This window comes from Hydra vulgaris, chromosome 06 (genome assembly GCF_038396675.1).
Source record: "Hydra vulgaris chromosome 06, alternate assembly HydraT2T_AEP".
NCBI classification, from domain to species: domain Eukaryota; kingdom Metazoa; phylum Cnidaria; class Hydrozoa; order Anthoathecata; family Hydridae; genus Hydra; species Hydra vulgaris.
The window spans coordinates 21,326,923-21,353,542 of record NC_088925.1 but is presented as its reverse complement, the minus strand read 5'-3'; the positions used below and the strand labels follow the sequence as shown (position 1 = coordinate 21,353,542).

At 27.6% G+C, this 26,620-nt stretch overlaps 1 protein-coding gene across 1 annotated transcript in view; it reads left to right on the top strand.

The window, feature by feature from the left end:
• Positions 1-26,620, top strand: part of LOC100208704 (zinc finger protein 330 homolog) — a 29,073-nt gene that overhangs the window by 680 nt on the left and 1,773 nt on the right. The window contains exons 2-8 of the mRNA XM_065799548.1: positions 6,592-6,611; positions 8,910-8,980; positions 10,753-10,832; positions 10,987-11,113; positions 12,469-12,573; positions 19,681-19,727; positions 20,000-20,117. Of these exons, the coding sequence (XP_065655620.1) occupies positions 6,592-6,611; positions 8,910-8,980; positions 10,753-10,832; positions 10,987-11,113; positions 12,469-12,573; positions 19,681-19,727; positions 20,000-20,117 (568 nt within the window). The remainder of the gene's footprint in view (positions 1-6,591; positions 6,612-8,909; positions 8,981-10,752; positions 10,833-10,986; positions 11,114-12,468; positions 12,574-19,680; positions 19,728-19,999; positions 20,118-26,620) is intronic.

Sequence of the window (26,620 nt, the reverse complement as noted above, 5' to 3'; positions counted from 1 at the left end):
ATAATAAGTTAAATGGGATAAAGCTTTATTGTAAGCAGTATATATATTATTGACAAGTAAGATTAAATAATAAATTAATAAGAATATCCTAAGTAAGTTGAGATTATTATAATGGTTGACATAAAAGTTCGTATTGCTAATATATCTAAAAAGTCTTAAAATCTATTTATAAGGCCTTTTTTTATTCTAAACTAAATAGCTGCTCCTCTAAACAGCTTCTTACAAGGGCTTTTAATTTTTGCAAAAGCTATTTGTTAATTCATAATAAAAAATTGCTTATTAAATACAAAATTTGGTTTTGTTACCAGCATATGTTTGTAACTTTAATGTTACAAGAATATATGCATAAGTGTCATTTAGATGAGCATTGTCTTTGGGTTTTCACACTAGCTGTTCATTTATTTATTAATATCATTTATTATCATATCAAATAATATCATAATATAATAAATATAAATTTATTATCATATCAAATTTGATATCAAATTTTTGATCAAAAATTTGAAAAAGAGCTGTAAAAGTTTTTGATTTATAAGTGGTTATCAAAAAAAAATTATATTTTCTTATTGTAATAGAATGCAGGCATTTTAAGAATAATTACAGCAATTAAAAATTCTAAAATAAATGTGAGTAATATATTAAAGTAATTAATGTATTAATAATTTTATAAACATAAAAAAAATTTGAGTTCAGATAAAACTCAATTTTTTTCAGGTAATCATTATTGCAATAATCTCTATATTAATCTCTATAGGTCTTCCTATATTTATGAATGGTAAGGTACTGGGTGAGTCATCTTCTCTTGCTTTACTGATTCATATATTTTACAATCTTTTAAGTCGTCTGTCAAATGTTATCTTGCTCTATAAACTTGTTGGAAAGTGAAGATGTTAAAATATATATATATATATATATATATGTATATATATTAATATATATATATATATATATATATATATATATATATATATATATATATATATATATATATATATATATATATATACATATATATATTTAAACAACTTTAAAAAAGTATTCTACACAATAGAGTGCTCAATGTTCTTAAAAGAACAGAGCAATTATATATTAGATTTTTTCTGATGAATCTTTGTTGATGAAACACAGTGTTAAATGAAAAAAAATTTTGTTAAGTGATTTTCTACTAATATATATATATATATATATATATATATATATATATATATATATATATATATATATATATATATATATATATATATATATATATATATATATATATATACATATATATAATATATAATTCATCACATAAATTCAAATTATTATGCAATAATTTAGAGTGTAATATTTTTATTTTTTATTAGTTAAATAATTTTATATTTGATCAATATAGTTTAGAATGTAATATTTTTATATTTATCATTTAGTCTAATCTAATCTAGTTCATTTATATTTAAATCGGCGTTCTTTTTTTTTTTAATTTTTTGTAACATGCGCTTTCTTATTTTTATTTTTTGCCAAGGCGCTCTTTTTTACTTTTATTTTTTTTATAAAAATAACTTAGTGTTTTTCATTTTAATTACAATGATTATTATAATTTTGAGAGAAAAATTTATACATTTGCGAGAGCCGTAAATTATTTCCGTATCTATATATATATATATATATATATATATATATATATATATATATATATATATGTATATATATATATGTATGTATATATATATATATATATATATATATATATATATATATATATATATATATATATATATATGATAATAATAATAATAGTAATAATAATAAACTTTTAAATGCAACCACTATCTCAAAATATATATGGGAAACTTAAGAAAAACTCAAAGAAACAACTGAGCAAAACAAACACAAACCTGAAGATAAGAACATGCGCCTGTAACAATCGTTTTTCTCTATACTTTTTATGTATAGTTTATGTAACTAGTTCCAATTGTATATAGCTTTTTTCAATAAAAGAATTATACTTGTATTTCGCCTGATGATTGCAATAGGATGAAATTGTAAAAATTACATAGTTTTATTTTCTATTATATATATATATATATATATATATATATATATATATATATATATATATATATATATATATATACAGGCTTCCGCAGGAGTAAATAAGTGCACAAGCTATAAATAGCCTGTCTAAACCCGTCTTCGCTCGCTACGCAGACCCTCGGCGTAGATAGATCTTGCACTGGCTTTTTTGAAAAATTAAAATTATTATGCTTTAATTTTTTTTATTCTGAAGTTTATTTTGTTGGTTCTTTATTCTTCAGGTATAGAAAAAACTTTAATTGTAATAATAGATGTTTTTTTAGCAATAAAAAGACAGAAAATAAACTTGCAAAAAAAGAAAAAAACTTTTTTTTTAAAATAATTTAATTTTTATTTAATAATTTAGTAATTAATTAAATAATAAATAAAAAACAATATTCAAATGTTAAAATATAATCAATCGTTCTAATAAAACAACAATATATAAAAAACTGTTATTCATCAAATAGTTGTTTTAAAAAAATGAATGATCCTAATTATTTTATTATAAGAGTTCATTAATTTCTCTTCTTCTTTGTTAATAAAATGTTATCGTATATAAAAATTTCTACAATCGCTTTATTACCAAGTAGAGGAAAGACAAATTATTTAAAAAGACTTTGGTAATTAAACTTCCAGATATTGCAATTCGCTATCGCTTAGTTCAATTCTTTCCTTAGTTGATGGATCGGCACTTCATCCATGCTTCCCCTATTTAATCAGGCAATGCATGCACTGAAGCCCTGTACTGTAGCTCCCTATTTCAGTATGATGTCATTGGTGTGTATCTAATGCTGCATTCATATATATATATATATATATATATATATATATATATATATATATATATATAAATGTGTGTGTGTGTGTGTGTGTGTGTGTGTGTGTATGTATATTTATATATATATACATACATATATATATATATATATATATATATATATATATACATATATATATATACATATATATATATATATACATATATATATATATATATATATATATATATATATATATATATATATATATATATATATATATATATATATATCAGGCCTTGTTATGAGATTTCGCTGCGTAACAAAAACGCGTAACGCATTTCTAAGTAACTCAACTCAGCAAATATATTTTATATTGTCAGAAGTTATATTGTGTCACTAGCGTCTTTTCAAGTACCGCATTGTAATTAAAGATATTTTATTAACGCGTTAAAAAATCATACAAACAGTTTTTTTTTTTCTCACTATAACAAAAGTTACAAATAAAATCTAAGTTCCTACTTGAAAAATCATTTTAATTATTTTTTTTAAATATGAACCAAATTTTATTTTGAAAAAAATATTTTTTTCATAAAACGTAAAATGATATTTATTTTCTTAAAATTTTACAGTTGGTTTTTGGTTATTTTATTAACTGTTAATAAATTTCTTCTTATTTATTTTGTGCACTCTTTTTAATAATGTTTTTAAACAATAAAGAGTTTTTTTTAATTATTTATCAGTTACCGATAACATATTCGTGATCATAATTTATTTTCATAAATTAAAATAAACGTCATGTAAACTTTACGTTATTGAATTAACAACAAACAAAATATCTTATTAATAAAATATTTACATCAAAATAAATTGTGCATTTTTTAAACTATCATTTTAAATTTATGTATTTAATTCCTTAAGATAAAACTTAAAACACTTTATTTTTTTTAACTAATTTTTAACAACAACAAAAAAAATTATTGAACAAACTGTTTCTTTAACAAAAAAATCTATTAGTTTACATTTGTGGTTAAATGCTTTTACTTACGACTTTTTTTCTTCTGAATAAACGACACGCTAACGACATCAAAAGATAGTTTAAATATTCTAAAAGATAAAAGATTTTGCGTAGCGCAAAACTGCTGAACGCGTAGGCAAATCCCTTTTTCGCAGGCAAAATGCAAGCTGCATAACACTTCTTAACAAGGCCTGATGTATACATATATATATATATATATATGTATATATATATATATATATATATATATATATATATATATATATATATATATATATATATATATATATATATATTCTATTTGCCATCTTCATTAACGACCTCTCAGACAACATTAACTCTTGCTGTAAAATGTTTGCAGACAACACCAAATTAATAACACCAATCCGGCCAGGAAACGAAGAGCTTGACACTAAAAGCCTGAAAGATGGCATCAATAAGATGAGTGATTAGTGCTGCACTTGGCAAATGCAACTAAATTTTAGTAAATCGAAAGAGAAGCACATTGAACAAGCAAACAGATCAGTGACCTACACTATGCTAGATCCACTCTCAGGCACAAAAAGAGATCAAAAAAACGATGATAGAAATAGACCTTGGAGTCACAATAAGTCAAGATCTGAAGCCAGAAAAACAAGTAAGCGAGGTAGGCGATTTTTTGCTGACCTCAAACAATTCTAGGTTGGCAGTTAGGTCGGCATTGCTGAATGCTGATCCTAACTTCTAGGGTTGTATATTATAGTTTTATTCATTTACTATTTATTAAATACTGGCATATATTTATATACTTTCAAATTCTTATTTACATCCAACAAGGTTGAAAGCAACTACTATTAAGTTATGAGTTACTTTAAAATAAAGATGGTTAAAAAGATTTGAAAATGGTTAACTACAGGCTTTAATAGTTGTAGGTTGTAAATAAAAAGAAAACATGAAAATGGGTAAGAGTTATAAAGTTTTTTTGATGTGCAAGGAAAAAAAACTCAATGTAAGTTTCTATAGCACAAAGGAACAGATACAGTAAATGGATGCAACTTGTTGAATAAGAAACCAAGCAAGAATGAGTTTTGGCTTATCGTAATGGAGATGATAGCTCATTTGAGCATTGACCATGATAGTATTTTTAGAAAGAAGAAAGAAATGCAACCTTACAACAATGGGAGGATGGCTCAAGTTTGGCAGATAAAGCAGGTCTAACTACATTTACAATGTGCTTTTAGATTTTGTCTGAAAGTAAAAAAGTTGTTATTCATCAATATAGGAATGCCAACAATATAGCAATATTTTTTTGCTGTAAATAAATGAGTTTTGTTGTCTAACAAAAGTTGTTGATTTTTAGTCCAGACTTAAAATCCACAAGCCACTGCAAGCCTTCGTCTGTTACACAAGAGAGATCAGATTAAAATATGGCTTCTTGTTCTAAACAAAAAGTGAAGAATTTTTTTCAAGAAAAGAGTATAAAGTTGAGTCATCAACAAATAGAGCCACTTAAGATGTAAAATTTTTATAAATATCATTATTGTAGGTAAAAAACAATGCAGGACCAAAGGTAGAACCGTGTGGTACCCTTATAGTTACTTGAATTAAAGAAGAGTGTAGGGCTTCAAGAATAACTTTAATACTGAAGTTAGAAGAAATAATTTGATAATCTCCAAACCTTTATATAAAGAAACTAATAATAGAGTGAAGACTAATCATATGATAGTTAGAGAGGTCAAATTGTTTTCTAGAGTATTCAAAGATTGGAACCACTTACTTTTTCACCCTTGAAAAGATGGGCATTTATGCATATATAATATGTATATTAATATATATGTTTACTATTTATTTAGATGCTGGCTTACAATATCCTTAAATATTTATGTAAACTTTAGAATTTTTATTTTGTAGTATTTGCCGAAAAAAAGATGATCAGATGGATGTGTGGTGTGACAAGACATAAAAAGGAGGCATAATCTAAGACAGATTAGAAAAAAATGTATTGAATAACGTTTGTTAGAGAATATTAAAGTGATTTAGGTGATCAGTATATGTAGATAGGTAGCAGCTTTAGGATTAAATGGTAAAGGTAGAAGTAAGAAAACTTGAAGAGAGTGCCATACATATTATATGAATGAGCTTTAGTTAAGGAAAGATTATTAATACTCTAGATTGTTTTTATTAGAAAAACAGCAACAATAAGGAAGGCTAAAACCTGATGATGACGATGATGATCATGATGGTGATGATGATCATGATGATAACAATGATGATAATGATGATCATGTTGATCACAATGATGTTTATATATGCATATATATACAAAATATAACATGAATTTTGAATAAAAAAATTTACTTTAGGATGCATAAATGTTTATGCAGCCCCGGTCACAAACCTGGCCCTGGCTATATTTTATCAAACCGAGCCCTGACCCCGGTCAAATTTCAACCCCGGTCATTTTCTAATCAATCCATCTTGCTATAGTAGAATGACTAATTGAAATGATTTTTTTGTTCAAAAAGTCTTAGTTTAACTTTTTTAAGAGTTATTCCAGAATCATCATCAATCCAATTTTTAATTAGTACCATGGATTCTTCAGTTAATTTTTTTCCGTTCTAAAGGCAAACCAATATTATGTTTTTTAGCTTGGCCAGAACCCTAATTGAGTGCTAATAAGAGATTTTTTTTAGCTCAAATTTTATTTTCAATGTTTTCTATCATGTTTAATTTTTTATGTTCATCTTTTGAGAATATTTTGTATCTTTTTTTTAGGAATGTGAAAAATGCGAAAGGTAAGAATTAATTGCATTTTTTTTATTGGTTTAATTCTGTATAAAATATTTGCATATAACATATAAGAAGATATTTCATTTGAACAATATAACAAGTATATATTTTAATTTGCATATAATATATAAGTATATATTTCATTTTAAGTACTTCTAAAATTGTTATCTCTTTTATAAAATGGTTATTTACATTGTTTAAATTGTTTTATCTGCACAAGTTAACACAATTAAAACTTTAAATTTTAAAGTTAGTATTTACATTTTTCTAAAATTGTTTCACCTTTTTATTTAAAATTGTTATCTGCATTGTTTAACCTCAATACAATAAAAATCTTTGTGAGACTTATATTCAGGACCATTCCTATGAGACAGGGGAAGGGGAAGGCAAGCAGGGACAGTAGGATATCACTGCCTTATCAAGCAAACAAAAATCTCTATAGCAGAGGTTGTAAACTGGTATAACATCTTGTCTGACAAAAAGAGGTGAGCCTCTAAGGCTCAAAGCAAAACCAAAATTACACCAAAATTAATGGAAATTTTCCATGCTCTAATTACTTATTCAATTACTTGGTCAATTTGATCTAATAACGATAAAGCACTTATGGCAAATTGAAGATGGATTGAATGCTAAGTGTCAACATTCAAAACAAGGTCACTAACCTCATCGAATATAATAGAAGTTATTGTGAACAAGGTAAAGTTTGCAAAGTATTTTTCATTTATTATGGGTTGCACTCCAGACCATAGTCACAAAGACCAAACTTCTTTAACAATCTGCTATGTTCTTGAAAAAGAAGCAATAGCCATTGTCCAAGAAAGCTTTCTTAGATATGCAGTGTCTGAAGAGTCGACTGATCATGCTCTTTCTAACCTTCTAATTGAATAAATAAACTGTAGAGGTCAAGACTATGATAACTGGACTAATATGGCTGCAATTCAAAAAGGTGGTCAAGCTCAAGTTTCAGCAGAATACCTGCTAGCCTCATTTACACCCTGTGGTTGCCATAGTTTGAACTTAGTTATCAGATGGAGCTAAATAATCGGTGAGGTTGGTATTACTGTTTGGAATCTTTCAAAAAATCTATACAATTTTTTCTGCATCAACCAAGCGAAGTCGGAATTCCTTTTTGACCTAAAAACTACTACTAAAGGACAAACTTTAAGAGGATTTTAATATGTCAGATGTAAATGGAATGACTGTACAATGTACTTCTTCACATCAGTTTGATAACTATTGTTTTTGACAAATAGTGGGAGCAAAAGCAGAAGGCAACCAACAAGACACTATCTCCATTAGAAGCACTCAGTTTAATCAAAAACATCAGAAAAAACAGAAAAGAACTTTTTACTAATTTTACTATGGATAGCACTACACATATAGCTGACGATTCCGGTGATAGTAGCAAGCTGTGAACATAGTTTCAGCAACTTGAAGTTAATTAAAACCTATCTATGTACATCGATAATGCAAGAAAGGTAGAGGTCACTTGCGATACTCTCCATTAAAAAGTGATGAGGCAAAAAAACTAAGTCTTGAAAAAGTTATTAAACAATTTTCCTTAAGAAAATCTTGAAGAATGTCGTTATAAATTTAGCTATTTGTCAGCAGTTTAAGTGTTTATTTAAAATTAGATTGTTTGAACTATTTGATTTCCTTAAGTTATTAGAATCCTTGAATCAAGTGTATTTATATTTATCTTTATGGTAGATTGGTAGGTGGTGTAAATATTGGGGGCAGCACAAAAACCTTATATAAGACTAAAACATAATATATTATATGTAGTAAAAATGAAATCAAAGTACCAGGTTTCTGGAAAAGAAAACAACAGTGGGCACTAGCTACTTTTTTTTATAAAAAAAGGTTATCACTATTTAAAAAAGTCTGCAAGCCAAGCAACAATTTTTAACTGCGCAAATACAAAAAACAATTTACTTTTTATAAAAATAAGAGAATTTTATGATTTATTATTTTTTAAATAATTTGTTATTTTTCAAAGAGTAATTTTAATCTTTTAATAATTTAACAACTTTCGTCAATATAAATAAATTAAAATAACCTATAGAAATAACCATTGTTTACCATTAATTAAAAAAAGAGTTATAGGGTGTTTCTGTTTTTATTATACTTGGTACAATTATTCATTAAGCTGAAATTCATTGTTCAACTTGATTTTTCTGAAAAATTTATTATTATATAGGATAAATCTTGAATATATACAATTAGAGAAAAAAATGTTGTAGTATATGGTAATTACCTAATATAAAAATGATTAATTAAAAAAAATTTTTTTTGTATTTAAGGATTCAAAAAAATCGTGCATTTTGTTATTTTTGTAACTCCATACAAAAGTTGCCAGCATGTGCGCAATGTGGTCAGTATTTACTTTTAACTATTTTGTTAATATAATTAATTAGTTTTTATATATAATATACAAAATAAACTTAAATTTATGTAATAAACAGTAAAATTTTTAGTTTAATGATTTATTAGTTTGTTTTACTTGTTTGTTTTATTTTTTTATTGCATAAAATATAGTGCACAGGGCACTGAGTGAGTGAAAATAAAAATAAAAAGATTATACTCCAGAACACCATGTTGGATTTAACATCTATGGGCATCTTAGATTTAACATCTTAGATTTAACATCTATGGGCATCTTAGATTTAACATCTATGGGCATCAGAACACCATGTTGGATTTAACATCTATATTTAGTCTATATTAGTGACTTGGTGAAAAAAAGTGCAAAATAAATGTATTAATGTTTTTTCAGTAGAAGAAATTTTAGTCTAAAAATTTTTTAATAGAAATTTAGAGTTCAAAAAAGTGACATGCCCTTTTTTCCAGAAATGGTTTCCGTTAGTCTGATTAACTTTTTGATTTCTTCATTTAAATAAGTACTATGTTTTTAAGGTCTAACAAAGTTCATTATATTTATGTTATATATATGTTAGGGTGCCTTAAACCTTCATTAGATAAAATCACAACTAAGTGAGATTTGAGATCCTCCAGGGGACAAATAAATATAAAAAAACTGTTGAATTTTTAAGTTTTAGATTTATTCTTAGTGTTTTAAAAAAACAAACTAAAAATACATTTCTAAGCCTTCATTCTTGAATATAGACTATTTTATGACTTTACGAGAATTTTCCTTGATAGATAAACAAAAAGAAGATGCATCAGTTAAATTTTTTGTTGGAATTTTGCTTTTTATGATTCCAGAAGCAACCTTGGATACTATAAAAATATTATTTGCACTTACTACACAAAAATATAATTTGTATAATAAATTAAAAATTTATGTAAAATCACAAAAAATATTTTTTTATCTGCTCAGCTTAAATAGAAACTAATACAATTGCTAATGTAATGAGTCACGCCACTAGTGGATTTACAGTTATGGGGATAACCATTTATTAAAAATATACATTCAATGAATGTAAATTTTTAATAAATAAACAAAAGAAATGTGAAATAATAAAAAGTAGAACCTAAAAATCATTAAATATACCATAGCTACTTTAACTCTTCATTAAATATACCATAGCTACTTTAGGTCTTCATTAAGAACAAACAAGTGATGAATATCATTTGTTCTTCATCAATTTTTAATGGTTTTGATCTTTTCGTATATTTTTCTAGTAACAACAAAAAGAAGAATTCATAGTTATGTGAGTGCTAATCTTAAATGACAATTTTATGTAATTTGAAATTTATACCTTGTCATAGCTTAGGTCCAGGCTGTCCACAGTGAACATCATGCAAAAATTTATAAGTTTAATGAGTTGCATAAAGTCAATAATTACAAATTTCCATTTTCCAAAGATCTTGACAGTAGTAAAAAAGTCATTTAAATCTAATTCCGAATTCCCATGACTTCTCCTTTAAGCAAAAAAATAACAGCAAATGTTTATAAAAATGCTGAAAATCCATCAAATTAAACAAACTTGATTATTATTACAGTATTTTTAAAAATCCTAAATGGAACTTATTTTTATCATTCTTTTATATGTAGGTACAACTTGTAGGTTTGTAGGTACAACTTGTAGGTTATTGTTTAAATATTAAAAAGTAGAGTATTTATTTTAAATATTTTCAAGATACCAAGTAAACGTGATTAAAAAAAACTGATTCATTTTAAAGGAAAACAGAAGTGCATGATGAAGTCTGGTGATTGCGTCATTAAACATCCTGGTATGTATGCCACTGGAATGGCAATGGTGGTGAGTTTAATGAAAACAATTTAAATTATCAAATTGTTATTGGCGTTTAATATTGTTAATATTTTATTTTCAACATTGCTTATTTTTACAAATATTAACTATATTTTTTGTTTGGTTTTTTATATTTATGATGTAAATATTATTATTTATGAAGGGAGCTATATGTGATCATTGTGAAGCTTGGGTTTGTCATGGAAAAAAGTGTTTAACAACACATGCTTGTATATGTCCACTTATTGATGCTTCTTGTTTAGAATGTCACCGTGGAGTCTGGAGTCAAGGTAACACCATTAGCTTTAAACTCAGTTCACCTTTTCCTTATTAAATAAAAATGCTATTTTTCCTAGAAACTCCTTAAATAAGTAGGAACTTTAGCAATTGATTTGTTGTTATTGTTTTATCACCTACTCTTTTTTTAATTTTTATTAATTATAAAAAGACAAGGAAAATTTTTTTTTTATTTCTTTATATATTGTTTTTAGTTAAATAATTTTTTTAAATTCATTTACCTCCCAAGTGTGCCACTATAGTCAAAGAAACAAATTTTTTAAATTTGTAATTGTTGTCAATTATGACAATTATTGTCATAATCGTTAGGCCTTTAACTTGAAACAAAAACCTAGAAGAAGGCTGGTGTGTAATGAAGAAAGCTGGTATGTAATGAACAAGGCTGGTGTGTGATGAAGAAAGCTGGTGTGTAATGAACAAGGCTGGTGTGTGAAAATGTTGGTTTTAAAATTTTGCATATAGGCATAACCTCCAGTACACCAAAATTTTTTTTGGGATTTCCGAGTTGATCTAAATTTTTACAAGTTGTTCAGAAAATTTGTTGTAAATTTTGGAGAATATTGCAAGTTTTTATTAGTAAATGCTATCTTGAAATTTATTTATGAGAATTCTGTAATAAAAACATTGTTTAGGTCTTGTTTTTATCTTTGTCCGGAAAGTTGTCATTTAACAACTCATTTATCAACTCAAACAAGTTGTTCGGAAAATTTGTTGTAAATTTTGGAGAATATTGCAAGTTTTTATTAGTAAATGCTATCTTGAAATTTATTTATGAGAATTCTGTAATAAAAACATTGTTTAGGTCTTGTTTTTATCTTTGTCCGGAAAGTTGTCATTTAACAACTCATTTTTAAAATGTTTTCAACAAAATGTGACATAAAGCATAATTCACCTAATGTTAAAAGTTTTAAATACATTAAAATATTCTTTGACTGTAGTAACCCCTTTAGTATTCAGGAGTTCAAACAATCAAAAAAATAAAAGTTATTTATTAATATATACCTGTTATTTTTTTGTAAGTATTTATAAAAAAACAATTTTTAATTTTCGAAGCAGATTTAAGCAATTTTAAGTTAAAAGTTAAAACCAGCATAACAATCTAATTTGGGCTACTTCAACTTAAGATTAAAAATGCATTAACCCTGGCTCTTATAACTTCAGTTATTTTTGCAAATCATTTGTGCCTAGAATTAGAAAAAAGGGCAAGTATAGCCAAGTGTCATGGACCTGGTTGGTTTTAATTGTTTACTTCCTACAATTTTTGTATTCCAAATGAGTTTTTTAAATTTGTATTAAAAAAATTACATAAAGATTTAATAATATTTTTATGTTACTTTTCTAAATGAAGGTGGTCGCTTCTTCAAATGTTCGTTTTGTATGAATTTCCTATGTGAAGATGACCAGTTTGAGCACCAGGCTAAATGCCAAATATTAGAGTCTGAAAGCTACAAATGTAAGAAATTATCTTTTTTGTTTTTCATTATTAATAAATATTTTGTTAATAAGTTAATAGAAATCCCTCATGTGTGATATATGAAAAGAGGTTATATTTGTATCCACATCCTAGCAGAAAAAGGTCAAAAGAAAAATGTTCACCAGAAATGCCTTTTTTTAAATCCACTATGCCTTTTACAGTTATACCTAGATTTTAAAAGTATTCTATTATTTAAAGTTATTAATAATGATTATGTTTAAAAAGATGGAAGAAGGTTAAGTAGGTCAATTCATAAATCATTAAGTTTTGTTATTCATAATGTCAAATAAGAATAATTAATGAGAAATTAGCCTAGAAAAAAAAATTTGGGTTGTAAAATTTTATACAAAAATATTTTTTCAGTAAAACAGAGTTAATTACTACCCATTTTTCCCATTTAACTCCAGAATTAATTTTAGAAATTAAATTTAAAATCTTTCAATAAATTTTAATTTTTTTAAATTAAAAAAAAAAACAGTTTTATATTTGTTACACTTTATAGGTGCTCTATGGTTACTTAGATAGAAAAAGGAAGATAGTTTACATTTGGTTTTTAACAAATTTATATTGAGTGTTCATTTTTTAAAATATTTTTTATTGTTCATCTAATATTGTAGTTTTGCTTTGAACATATAAATATTTATAAGTTCTTTACAAGTTATAACTTTAATTAGTTAATAAGTTCTTCACAAACTTTAAATAAAGTCAAAGTTTAATTAAAATATAAGTAGGAAGTTTTAATGAGAGTTAAAAAATTTTTTTATTGACTTATATGATAGCTCTTTTTTGTTTGTGGAAGAACCAATTTACTGAAAATAGAAAGAGGTCAGCATTTGATTCTTCTAAGGTAAAGAAACTATTTACCAAAAATAGTTTTGGCAATATCTTAATAACACATACACAAAAGTGTTATTAGGATGCAGATCAAGTGTGAAAAACACGCAAATTAAGGGTTCTCCTGGACCAATTAATGGTTGTAAAAGATGTTTAAATCTTATTGGATTAGTATTAGTGAACACCTGTTTATCACAGAGAAAAAGAAAAAGAAAGAACTAGTTATAAAAAATAAAATAATTAAACTCCTATAAAATATTTTGACATTAATTTCCAAAGCAAAAAAAAAAAACTTTTTAATTTTTATCTTTTTTTATCTCCTTTTTTATCTAGATGGAAAAGGTGCAGAAATAAAATTTTTCAAAACACTTAAAAATGTTTGAGAGTTAAAGAAATTAAATCAAGGTTGCAACTGCAACAATGACTCTGCAACAAAAACTGCAACAAAGACAAAGATATCTTCTATAGTTTTATTTACTGATTTGTTGATTCTTGCAAGTAGAAAAATTAAAGAATGCACATTGCCTATTTAACACACAAGGGGCTAAAGCTTTATGTATTTTTTTTTGTTTTGTTTCTGATACCTAGCTAGCAATGATGATTCAAAATTTTAATTTTTATCGGTAACATAAAACACTCAAAATGATAAGATTATTAGCTAGTAATTACAAAGATTCAACAGATAATTTAGGCTTTTATTTTTACTTGCAAAAATTTAATTATCAAAATTATCTAATTTAATTAGTCTAAATTATCTGCTTCATCTTATCATAACTGTGAGCCAAACACTTATAGATTTATCAGTTAATATAAAGATTAAAAGTAAAAAGGTTCTTGCTTTAAAAGAGCTACATCATTCTCAATGGAAATGCCAACAGATTTTATAATTATATAAATATATATGCCAACTATCTTGAAAAATATATAAATATATATGCCATCTACTTTAATAAATATATAAATTTTATAAATAAATGTATATGCCATCTACCTTAATAAATATATAAATTTTATATGAAATTCAGGTTTAAAAGTCACTCCTAAACAATTTACTTTTCTTCAACATGTATCAAACAATTAACTTTTCTCAAACATTTAAATGTTTAAGAAAAGTTAATTGTTTTTAATTCTCTACAGAAAATATTTTCTTGAAATAAAACAAAAAAGTTATTAATGGGTTTTTAGTAATTTAGATTAGATTTAATAAGTTAAATTCAACTAATAGATTAGGACTATTTATATTAGAATCCATATATAATTAACTCAAAATGTTTTATACAATACAAAATTAATAAAAAACGTTATAGTCTATGATTAGCAAACAAATAGTTTTTTACAAGGACTCTTCTTTCCATACCAAGTTGGGTTGGTTTGTTAGTCTTCTGTCAGGCTAATCATTGTCTTCATTATCATCATCATTATTGATATCAAACTCAACTGGATCCTCTAAGCATATTGAATTACACATATTTTCCAGTAAAACGCAGATAAAAGTTATACTGCAGCACATTGTTGGAGTATACTGTAGCGCTCCACCACTTTTATGTAAGCACCTACAACAGTTCTTAAGATGTCCAATTCATCGCTCCACTTCACTACGAGCTTTTCGGTGAACTCGGTTAAAATTAATTTCATCTGGTGATGCTGGCACACTATATGGAGTTATAATGACAGGTGACAAGCCATATCCTGAGTCAACAAAAAGAAAGCCCGCAGTTGGATCTAACTCTAGCGTCTGCTTCAGAGTAGAATTTGCAACAAAAAAAAAGCATCATGGCATGAACCAGAATACTTAATTACAACATCTCTAAAGTTACCATTTAGATCAACAACAACTTGACAATTCACAGCAGGATATCCTTTTCTGAAAAATACGTCAAAATATTATAAAAAGGTTAAATAATGTAAAAATAAATATCTGAGATAATGTAAACAGTTTAGTTGAGTGTGATGTATTTTTAAATGTTACAAAAAAGAGTCTATAATTTTCCCAGATAATATTTATAATGATATTATTAATATGTATTTGATCTAACTTATGGAAAAACAACAAAAATAAAAAATAATAATAATAGTAGATAATATTAAATGATCATTTTTACCTGCAAATAAATGCTGGCTCATCATCTCCAATGGCTTCTTTGATACCATCATTTAGCCCAAGAAGCCTCTAAACGCCCCATGATTGCTGGTACTTTCTTTTTACTTCAATCATCTCCCCCTTGCAAGGTGATGATAACATTGAATAAAACACTTACAAAATTCACTGTGTATCCGACTTGTGCTGGACTGGCTAATGTTATTAATAAATAAATAACTGGTGTGAAGACCAAAGACAATCCTCATCTAAAGAATTTTATTCACAATGCAATAAATGACACTTGTTATGTATATATTCTTGTAACATTGAAGTTACAAACATATGCTAGTAACAAAACCATATTTTATATTCAATAAGCAATTTTTTATTATGAATAAACAGATACCTTTTGCAAAAATCAAAAATGTATGTATGTATGTGTGTATGTATGTATATATTAGGGTGGTCCAGAATTACATAGTAAAAATTAAAAGTGTTTCTAACCACTCTCCACAGGCTAACTTTGTTCTACTATATATAAGGAAAAACCATGCAAAAAATTGGACCAATTTGAGCAATTTTAGGGGTCAATAGGATTTCAACGGCATATTCGTAGCAGAAATCACATTGTTGAGAGTTTATACATAATTTTTAGTTTAGTTTTTCTGAACAGCCCTACTGGGACACCATACACAGTAATTATTCTAGTTTTTTGTGCAATTTGTAAACAGCAGATATTTTGCCATCAGCAAATAATTTTTGCTGATGTCAAAAAGTTGAATTTTATCGAATATATAGTATTTTTGAATTTTTATTATGACTATAGAAGAAAAGCTTAAAAAGTTAGTAATTTGCATCAGCTGCTTTATGCACATATTGCATAATTACAATTAATTAGTTACCATGAATAGTTAATTTATAATCTGTTGTTTATTAAATGGATTAGTGTAATATTATGAATTTATCAATCACATATTGAGGCTTTAAAACAATAGATGTTGTTTTTAAAATAAAATGAACATTGAACATTTGAACATAATATTCATGAACAGTATGACAATATTTACTATTTAGTTTTTTTCTTATATCCGCAGGCAGGTACTTAATTACATAATGGCAGCTGGAACAAGAAGTTCTGCTCAAGTTTGTCTTGTCAGCAAGGCCACAAACCAATTCTCTTCAGCAAGTTTGGCTACAAACGGTGATGCCATCTGCTGCCTCCTCTTTTACCTCTTACTTTTACTCTTTTTAAGAACACCTCACTGTGAAAGGTTGTATTAATCGCACAGTTAAAGATATCAATATGATTTGGAGCAAAACAAGAAGTTCGACTCCAAGGATTGATTCTGGTGAAAGAAAACTGAAGAAGTTGTATGGTGAATATCAACTTTTGAAGGTAAATAGGACGAAAGCATATGAAAGCTGCAGATTTAAAGAGCAAATGTTCAAAGAAGACCTGACGGAACTTTTGACATGGCCACAAAAAATGCTTTGGACATCATGACGAACAATGAAGACAGACAATTTTTAACAATGCAGAGAGAAGATGTCACCAGTTCAAGCATGGCTGGAGTGAATCGCAATCTTGCAGAGAAAGATGAAGAAGAGAGCTTGTATAGAAGCTAATGAAAATCGAAGACTGAAAGTGACAGAAAAGTTGCAGCAAATAGAAACATCTAGTCCTGCTTTTGGATATCAGTTCTTCTTCTAAGTCTGAAGACGTGGACGACGTCAATGATGAGTTCCATCAACATCATCTGCTCAAACTCCTTCCTCAAAGCCTAAATCAATAAAAAGCGTGGTAGCAACTCCAGAAGTCGCAGGGGCTTTAGATAGAGTAAATCTTTCTGATCGTCGAGCTATGTATGTTGTTGCATCGGTAGCAAAGGCTTTAGGTCATCCTCTTGATGACCTGACACTGTCTAGGAGCACCATCAGAAGGTCACGGATGGCTACCTGAAAAAAAGTAGCTGAAGCGGAGAAAAGTTCTTTTTCAACTGAATTTCCTCTTCTCCATTGGGATGGGAAACTGCATCCGGGCATAGCTGGTGCAAAAGAAACCGTCAATTAAATGTGGTTGTCACTGGGAATTGTTGGGTTGTTGGCAGTCCCAAAAATTTTAGGAGGAACTGGGGAAGAACAGGCTACTGCATGCTTAAAAGTACTAGATGACTGGAATCTACGAGAAAAAGTTCAAGGTCTGGTATTTGATACAACTTCCTCCAACACAGGCATCCATCGAACATGCGTTCTTATTGAGGAAGCCATTGGCCATGAACTTGTAAACATTGGAAGCTGTCATCATGTCCTGGAAGTCATTCTGAGCAGTGTCTTCACAGCTGTTTTTGGTGGGTCAGCTGGACCAGAAGTTGGACCAGACTTCAATCATCTTGAAAAGTTGTGACCCAAAGAACATTTCGTCTCTTCAAAGTACTTAATATCACTGGAAAGGAAGTGGCCAAAAGCATGGGAATCAGATGCTTGCTACCAAAATTTAAAGAATCGATTGCTCTTATCCAGAAATATAATGAAACCCTCATCAAAGACGAAGATCAAAAACAGTTTCTGCTTCATTTTGTCCAGGGACATCGCCAGATTTACTTATCCTCCTCTAAGGCAGCCATGATCGTGGTAGATGACATTTGATGGGGCATTACTTATATGTCATACTTTTGAAATCAGTATTATAACAATTTTTCATTTAAAATTTAAAAAATTAAAATATGAAAATATCAAATGAAATTTTTACTCTTTTGGCCATATTGACCATATACATAAAAAGTCAAAATTTTTGTTGACCCCTAAATATTGTCCGGTTTACTTCAAGTATTATATGAAATTATATTTTATGAAACAAGATAAAAACAAGATATATATATATATATATATATATATATATATATATATATATATATATATATATATATATATATATATATATATATATATATATATATATATATATATATATATATATATATATATATAAACTTTGAATTTAAACACACATTTGGAGATCATAAAAAATTATTGGGTTGGCAGATGATTTTAATCTTTTGTTGCTGACTTTATAAAGAAACAACTGTCTTGATGCAGTAAGTAGTATTTTTATTTTGATTCCAAGTCCTGATGCTGTGTTTTAATGTAGAAACACAGAAAGACATTATTCAAGTAGAATAAAAATTTACATAATTTTTAGAATATGCGAATAAGTTATGTCATCTTTTATACCTACAATAAAAATTACTCAAAATGCATAGACGTAATTTGTAGTTACTACTTCAAGAGACAATAGTTATAAATCAAATGTTTAATTTATAACAATTTCATTTTGCATTATTGTTGTTAATTACAACATTTAAATTAAATGTTATTAATTATAACATTTAAAAATATTAAAATGTTGTAATTAACATCATTTAATGTCATAAAAACATAGATGACATAGACTAATGGTCTATGTCATAGATGCTTTAATTAAAAACTGTTTAAACACCTTTTAATTAAAGTATCTATGCCATCTTTAATGGTTTTTGACATTAAATGTTGTTAACTACAACATTTTAATCTGTTACAATGTTTTAAATAACAACATTTTAACAGATTATGCATAATAAAGTGGTTATAATTAAACACCTTTATTAAATCTTAACATATCATAAATAAATACACCTAGGTTTGCTGCGCAAATAGTTATGCCAAAATTTAAAAAATAGCTCCTGCCTAACATAACTTTTCTTGCTTAAATTAAGCTGAGCATTTTCTTAAAATGTTTTGTGAATACCATTAACTTACGAAAAATTATTCGCAAGTGTTTTTGTAAGCATAAGAGTTTTGTGAATACGGAATCAGGTAGTTTAGAACTTGCGTCAAACTTACGCAAATTTTTGATTTATGAAAGCTTTGTGAATATGCACCCTGATGCCTACCTCTAATAGTTTGAGATCGGCAATTTATTGCCGACCTCATTTTTCCTAATTCCGAGGGTTTTATAGGAATTTAAAAGGTTCTGTTATAAAAAAACTGCCTCAACGCAAGGGTGGAATCGTGTAAATTTTTTGTAAAAAAAATTAAAAGCTGGTTCTATTGCTAATACTTTAAATCTTTAGAGAGAGAGAGTGTGTGAGAGAGAGAGCAGTAAACTGATATAATGTTTTTTATTGTTTATATAGGTGGATCATGCAATAAACTTGGTCAGTATTCATGTTTAAGATGCAAGGTACTTATTAAGCATTTACTTCAAGAAAATGTGCTCAGACATGTATAAAAACTTTATATGCATATTCGTATACTAAAACATATATAAGCGCCTAATGTGACATGCATGCACAAGAACTTCATGTAACTGATAATACATTTTGGGTATACATTTGGGTAAGCAAGTTGTTTAGTGTGTATACTTCACTACAACTCGTTGGTTTTATCATTTGTTTGCTTTTTTTTTTTTTTTTTTTTTGCATTTAACTTACAGTAATAATCTTATAATTTTAGATTTGTTTTTGCGATGATCATGTTCGAAGAAAAGGTCACAAGTATGTTAGAGGGCAAGCTATTTCTTGCCCAAAGTGTGGTTTTGAGACTAAGGAAACAAAAGATTTGTCAATGTCAAGTATAATATTTTTATTTTTTGTTAGATTTTAGGATTTTGGTCTGTATACTTTGTTAATAATAAATATATGAATGAATAAAATTATATTTAATGTGGGGCATCAAGCTTTGTGGATAAAAATGGTTATTAAGGTTAATAATAAGCCGGTTTCAACCGACTGAAATTATATTTATTTTAAAATTTTTATACAGGTAATACAAATTCAGTAAAGTAAACTAACTCGTTTTATTATTGGACCTTAAAAAATTAAATTATAAATAAATTTAATAGAACAAATGCATACCTAAAATATAAAATATTGTTAAAACATTGATTTAATATAGAGTAAAGTTTAAAAAATAAAAACAACCATTAGCTTTGTTTTGAAATATTTGGTTCTTACTATATCAAACAGCGAATGGGAGACGATTATATATGAGTATTTCTTGGTAAAAAGAAACTTTTTTCGTGGTTTCAAGTGTTACTTTAGGCACACTCAGCAACGTTTCTTGGGTTAGCTGTATGGTAAATTGTCTTGAAATTGTTAGAAAATACACATTAACAAAGTTTTTAAGATTTTAAAAATGCAAATAACAGCTTTTTTTATATACTTCTTTAAAATGAAACAGATTTATATTAACATTTAAACTTTTATTAACGTTTAATATTGTTTGATTTACTCTTATTATATAAATGGTTCATGCGGTTTTATCGGGTTGTGGTGAATTTTAAGTTGATCAAACCACAGCACTGTGTTTTGGGGTGGCCAAAATACAAAAAAAATTGTCTCAGATTTTTAAAAACTAAATTCCAACTGCTTTAAAATACTTAGATTAAGGAAAATACTAAATATTTTTACTCTGGTGATAGTAATCCCAGAGATAGTGACCATCAAAGTAAAAAATGGTTGCCAAATTTAAGTTTTCAAAAAAAATTATTTGTTTTTGTTTTTCTTGCAGTGTTTTGTGAACAATTTTTTTTTTCTGCTAATTGATTAATTTATTAAAGAGTATCAAATACTATATATTAAAGAGTAGCAATACGTCTTAAGATGCTCAAGGAAAATTTTTTCTTTTTCAATTTTCATGATGTTTTAAACCGAAAAAAAAGTTTAAATCACAACTTCCAACTTTCGTGAACTTGCAAAAAATATGGTATAAAAAGGTGTCTTATTAAATAATGTGGAATTTGAAAACGTGAAAAATATAGTATCAAATGGTATCGACTAAACTATTATTAAGTAACGTGGAATTGAGTCTCTTTTTAAGAAATTAAAAAATTAGCTGCAACTTTTTGCGACTATGCGAGAAATTTCTATTTGAAGTTTGCGCTACCTGGATTATAGCCAATTTTCAATTTTTTGTTTTCCCAAGTGATAATTGATCAAAAGTCTACATAAGACTTTGTATTCAATAACCAATTGAAAATGAGTTTATTATTGATAATTGACATTTAATTAGGTAATTATTTGCATGTGTTATTATCCTATGCTTAAAATTAACATTCCATGCTTGAAATTAACATAATTAAAAAAAAATTAAAAAGTTAAAAGAATAAAAAGTTATATATTCTACTAAAATTAAAAGCAATGGATTTTACATCTAAAGATATTATTAGCTGTTTCAAATATTCAACAAAAGAAGATAATATAAACAATCCTTTACTTTTCATAACTTCGAGAGTTTGTATGAGTGATGGTAAAAAAGAAAACTTGGTACAAAAGTTAAATGGAGTTGAATCGAATTACCAAAGATTTAGAAGAGATTCATCAAGAAACGCAGTTTATTTTTAAAAGAAACACGAAAAATGGTTAAATCAAAAGTTTGAAATAGACTTTTTGTCATTGGAATTGGCACAAAACATAATAGGCCGACCAAAAAAGATTTCGATGATATGAGTAAGAGAAGTAAACGTCAGATAAATGCTGGAGAGCATACAAATTCAAATTTTGATTCAATTGAAAAATCATTATTTATAGCCCGTTGAAAAGTATATAATCAAAAAGATTATTCTTTATTCAATGTGTTAACATGTGTCATCAAAAATCATAAAGATTCACGTCATATGTTTGTTCAGTTGACAAATGACAACAATAAAATGACAGCTGAAGAAGCCGCTGCGATAATAATTGACGTAGATCTTAGCATATCTGGCAATAAACGAATTTAACAGGCATCTAAAATAAGATATCATCTTATTCAACAGTTGAAAAAGCACTTAAGTTGTGTGGTTCACAGGATAATCACTTGGAAGTTAGTGATTCAATCAAATTAGATTTACAAGCACTTATGAATCATACCGCTGAAAGAATTGTAAAAATGAGGCAAAAAGAAATAATGAATTATTTGGATATCAGTAACAAACTAAGTGAAAATATGTTACTTTTAAACAGTTGGGGTATGGATGGATCTACTGGGCAGGTTTTGTACAACCAAGCGTTTTCCGATTCTTTTGACACGCTTATTGTATCAAATTCAAAAAATGACGAATTGTGGACCAATTTAATACCTCTTAGTGTAAGATTTTGTAGGCCAATTGAACTTTATTTCATCGAAGAAACTGCCATAGTCGTTTTAGGAAAAAAAATGTCAAATAGAAAATTAAATTTTGGATTTGCATTCAGTGAATATTGAATTGGTTAATGGAAAGTTTGTTATAATTGATTTCAATTTTATTTTGTGCAGGATTAATGGAAAGGTTTTAGCAATTATAACAAACACATCGTCAACGCAGTGCTGTTGTATTTGCGGAGCTACACCAATTGCGATGACTTGTTTGAAGAATTTTCTAAGTGGGTTTACAGCAAAAAAGTTACACTTATCTATGGGATATCTCCGTTATATGCTTGGATAAGATTTCTAAAGTGTATTTTACATATTTCATACCAACTCGAATTCAAAAAATGGAGAGTAACCAAAGAATTCAAGACAATATACGATAACAAAAAGAAATTTATCCAGCTATTAATGTTCAAAAGGAAGCATCTCCGAGTTGATTTCCCCGCAGTTAGTGGAGAAGGAACGTCTACCACCGGAAATGTTTGCAGAAAAGCGTACTTTGACCCAAAAGAACTAAGCAGAATATTAGGGATTGATAAGACAATTATTAAAATGTTCAAAAATATCTTAATTCCAATAAGTTGTCAGTAAACATTGAATCCAAAGTTAATTGAGCTATACTGTAAAACAGTATACCGTCGATATTTAGATCTGTATGATTGGTATAAAATGCCATCAACAGTTCACAAAATTCTTGCACATGGAGCAGAAATAATGATAAACTCTCCAGTTCCCTCGGGAGTTTGAGCCGAGGAATCATGTTAATGCCGAAACAAATATTATAGACGATATCGTGAACTACAAGACAAGTAAATTTTAAAGACGTTTTTAACCTTGCAATGAGATCATCCGAACCAACAGAAATTATTAATTTAGAAGATGAAATAATGAACGAATTAGAAGCCACTAATGAAGATTATTTGAAAGATGAAAACATTGACGTGTGAAATAAATATAACAATATTAAAAGTAAAAATTGTGAAAAATTATTACTTTGAAGAAAGTTTTTTTAATATTCTCTTTTAAAAAACAAGTTTGTAACCTTTTGTAGAAGTACTAGTATCCTCTTCGGTATTTACGGCCTACTACACAGTTTACTAATTAGGTCTGTGAGGGAATGGGTTATCTTTACAAGACACCTGCTCCAACGAAATATAATTAGTAATAAATGATATAATCAGTGGGCGGCTGGTTGTTCATAGTTGTCCCCTAAAAAAACAGTCATTAGAGTCCAACAAATCTTAAAAATTTTTAAGTTAAGTTTAACTGTAGAAAAAAAAAAAAAAATCGAAATTTGTACTTTTATAAAAAAACTCTTAAAATTGGATCAAAACGCAGCGCCGCACAGTGGAACGAAATCCTGATTTTGTGGCCAAAATTCCCAAATTACCTATATAAGGATTTTCAAGGTCGCTGATTAGGAATCTGAGGTCAGATTTAAAAAATTCAAAATGGCGGCTCCAATATGGCGGCCAAAACTGTTCATACGTTGAAAATATGAAATCTTATGTAGTTTGGTTTTCAAGGTCATTGCTAATGATTCAGGAGTTAAATTAGAGCAAATACATTGCAAAATTATTTTCAAATTTATACTTTTAATAAAAAAACAGAAATTTGTAATTTTAATTTTTTTTTTTTTTAAATTGGTAAAAGATTAACTCACATATATGTAGAAAAATTGTTTCTTTAATCCTAGTAACAAAAATCACATATGTCATATTCATCAATGTTTGAATCATTGGATTCAGAATCTGATGTTGAACCACTTGTATCTAAATCGAAATCGTTCCTTGTCTCTTGTCTGGTGACTTCAGGTTGTTTTAACAATTGTATAGCTTCTTGATGTAGAGATTTTACCGGTCTCTGGGACAATTTCCTGATGCTCGAGAGAAATGGATCTGATGTTAATAAGAGCCTGTTAAAAATGTCTCTCATACTCGATTCTCTTGAGCATTTTCTTGAATGATGTAATCTGAAGTTTTTAATGTCCTTATTGCGTGACTCTTGGGCATTTTCAGAAAGTTGTCCAATCGGTAAAAGGGCATACTTTACAATTTCTGCTCCATGGATCAGCAATTTATGTACAGATGTAGGCATGTAATACCAAATCTTAAGTTATCTGTTGTAATGTCCATTTTTATAATGTTGTTGATGTCATTAAATTCTTTAGAGGAAGCTTTGCACAGGAAGCAGCGTTGTGTAGCAGTGGTACCAGTTACTGCATTACAGGCTTTACCGTCTATCATCGTAAATGACATACAATAAGATACTGAGATGGATTTTCCATTTTGTTCATTAGCATATGGTGCAAGACCCTCAATCTGCAGTTCAATGTCGCTAACTTCTTTCAATGTTGACTGTACATCTTCATGTACAAACTGCAATTGTATTGGTCTGCAGAATCGCGGAGATGATGGTCTAGGATTTTTTCACACAATAGTTGCTTCACCCGTCTCGTGGTTGTTGTGTAATAATTGTAAAGGTACAAGAGAAGTATAAAAAGTGCTGTCATCAGATTTTCCAGTCTCAGTAAGTTTTTGTTTATAAACACTTTGACCGCTGCTTCCATCACATCCCCATTTACAGTAAAGTACTAATTTTTGCAGAAGTTCCGGATTTAGAGTATCAATGACATCAGCCTGAAGTTGTATCATTCTAGATGTGGTATGATCAAGTAAAGCCTGTAGTTCAATCTGTGCGCACGACTCACTAACAGTTGTGTACACAACTGCTGGATAACAACGTTTTTTTGCTTTTTCTACTTCAAGGTATGATGGGTATAATTTTCATTTATGTGCTCTAGCTACATTTCTTGATAGTTGATAAGAGTGCTTTGATTCTCCTTTCTCGATCATTAAAGAAAGTGCTTCCTCTGGGTTTAAAGGTATTTCATTTTGTGAACTAACAGCGGATATATATTTTGAGGCTCTTGTTGGGGTTGTTAATGTGACATCTTTAACAACTTGAGCAGCATGTACTTGACCAGAAGTCCTTATACTCATTTGAGCAGCATATGCTAATTCTTCTGTAGAAAAAGTAGAACGTACTTCTTGAGTCTTTCGCCTCTTTGATCTTTCACTAGATGAAGCAAAGGATTGCGAAAGTTGCATACATGTTCCTTTTTTATTATCACTCTTCACAATCTTCTCAGGTGTTGTGCATTCAGTATTGGATAATTTTGAAAATTGTACGGTGCCCTTTAACCATTCTTCATTTTTTTTCAGAAAAAAATCTTCCCATCATCCTGCTGCTCTCCATCTCGATCGAAAATTTGAAAATAACCGTGATAATGACATTTCATCCTCGCCTACTTGTATCACATGTTCCGTTTTTTTGAAAATTGCATCTGTCAAAACATCAATGATGAATTTATATTCATTTTTTAAACTGTCTTTCACCATAAAGAATATATTTTTTCTTAAAAATTCCATATTTGAAGATTTGGAAGACTCTGTAAAAAAAAATACAGTAATAACTGCTGAAAGTTCTTTGAGGACTATTTTATAAAACTTTGAGATTATCATAAAACGGAATGCGAAGTAACTTTTAAAGCATATATTTAAAATAAAAAATTGTTGCATTAAAATGTAATTAGTGCTATTAAATAATGTTGATTCACTAATTTCCATGATCATTAATGTGTGGTGCGACATTAATCTATTAACATAGTTTAATGTCGCACCACGCATTCCTCCATAAAAACTAGTCTCATTATTAAAATGGCACTCAATGGCAGCCAGTTTTTTAATATCTTATATTTAACACTATACGCGATCAGTTACTTGTCAAAAGAAGGTGGATAACCGCGGTTAAATTTTAAAAACGACATTAGAAAATCGATTTCAGATAAAAAATTTACAATTTTTTATGTTTACTTGTCGCGCGATTTAAATATGAAAAAAATTAGAATTAGCAATAACAGTGCATAACCATATATTCTACATGCCTCCAGAAAGTGATTCCATT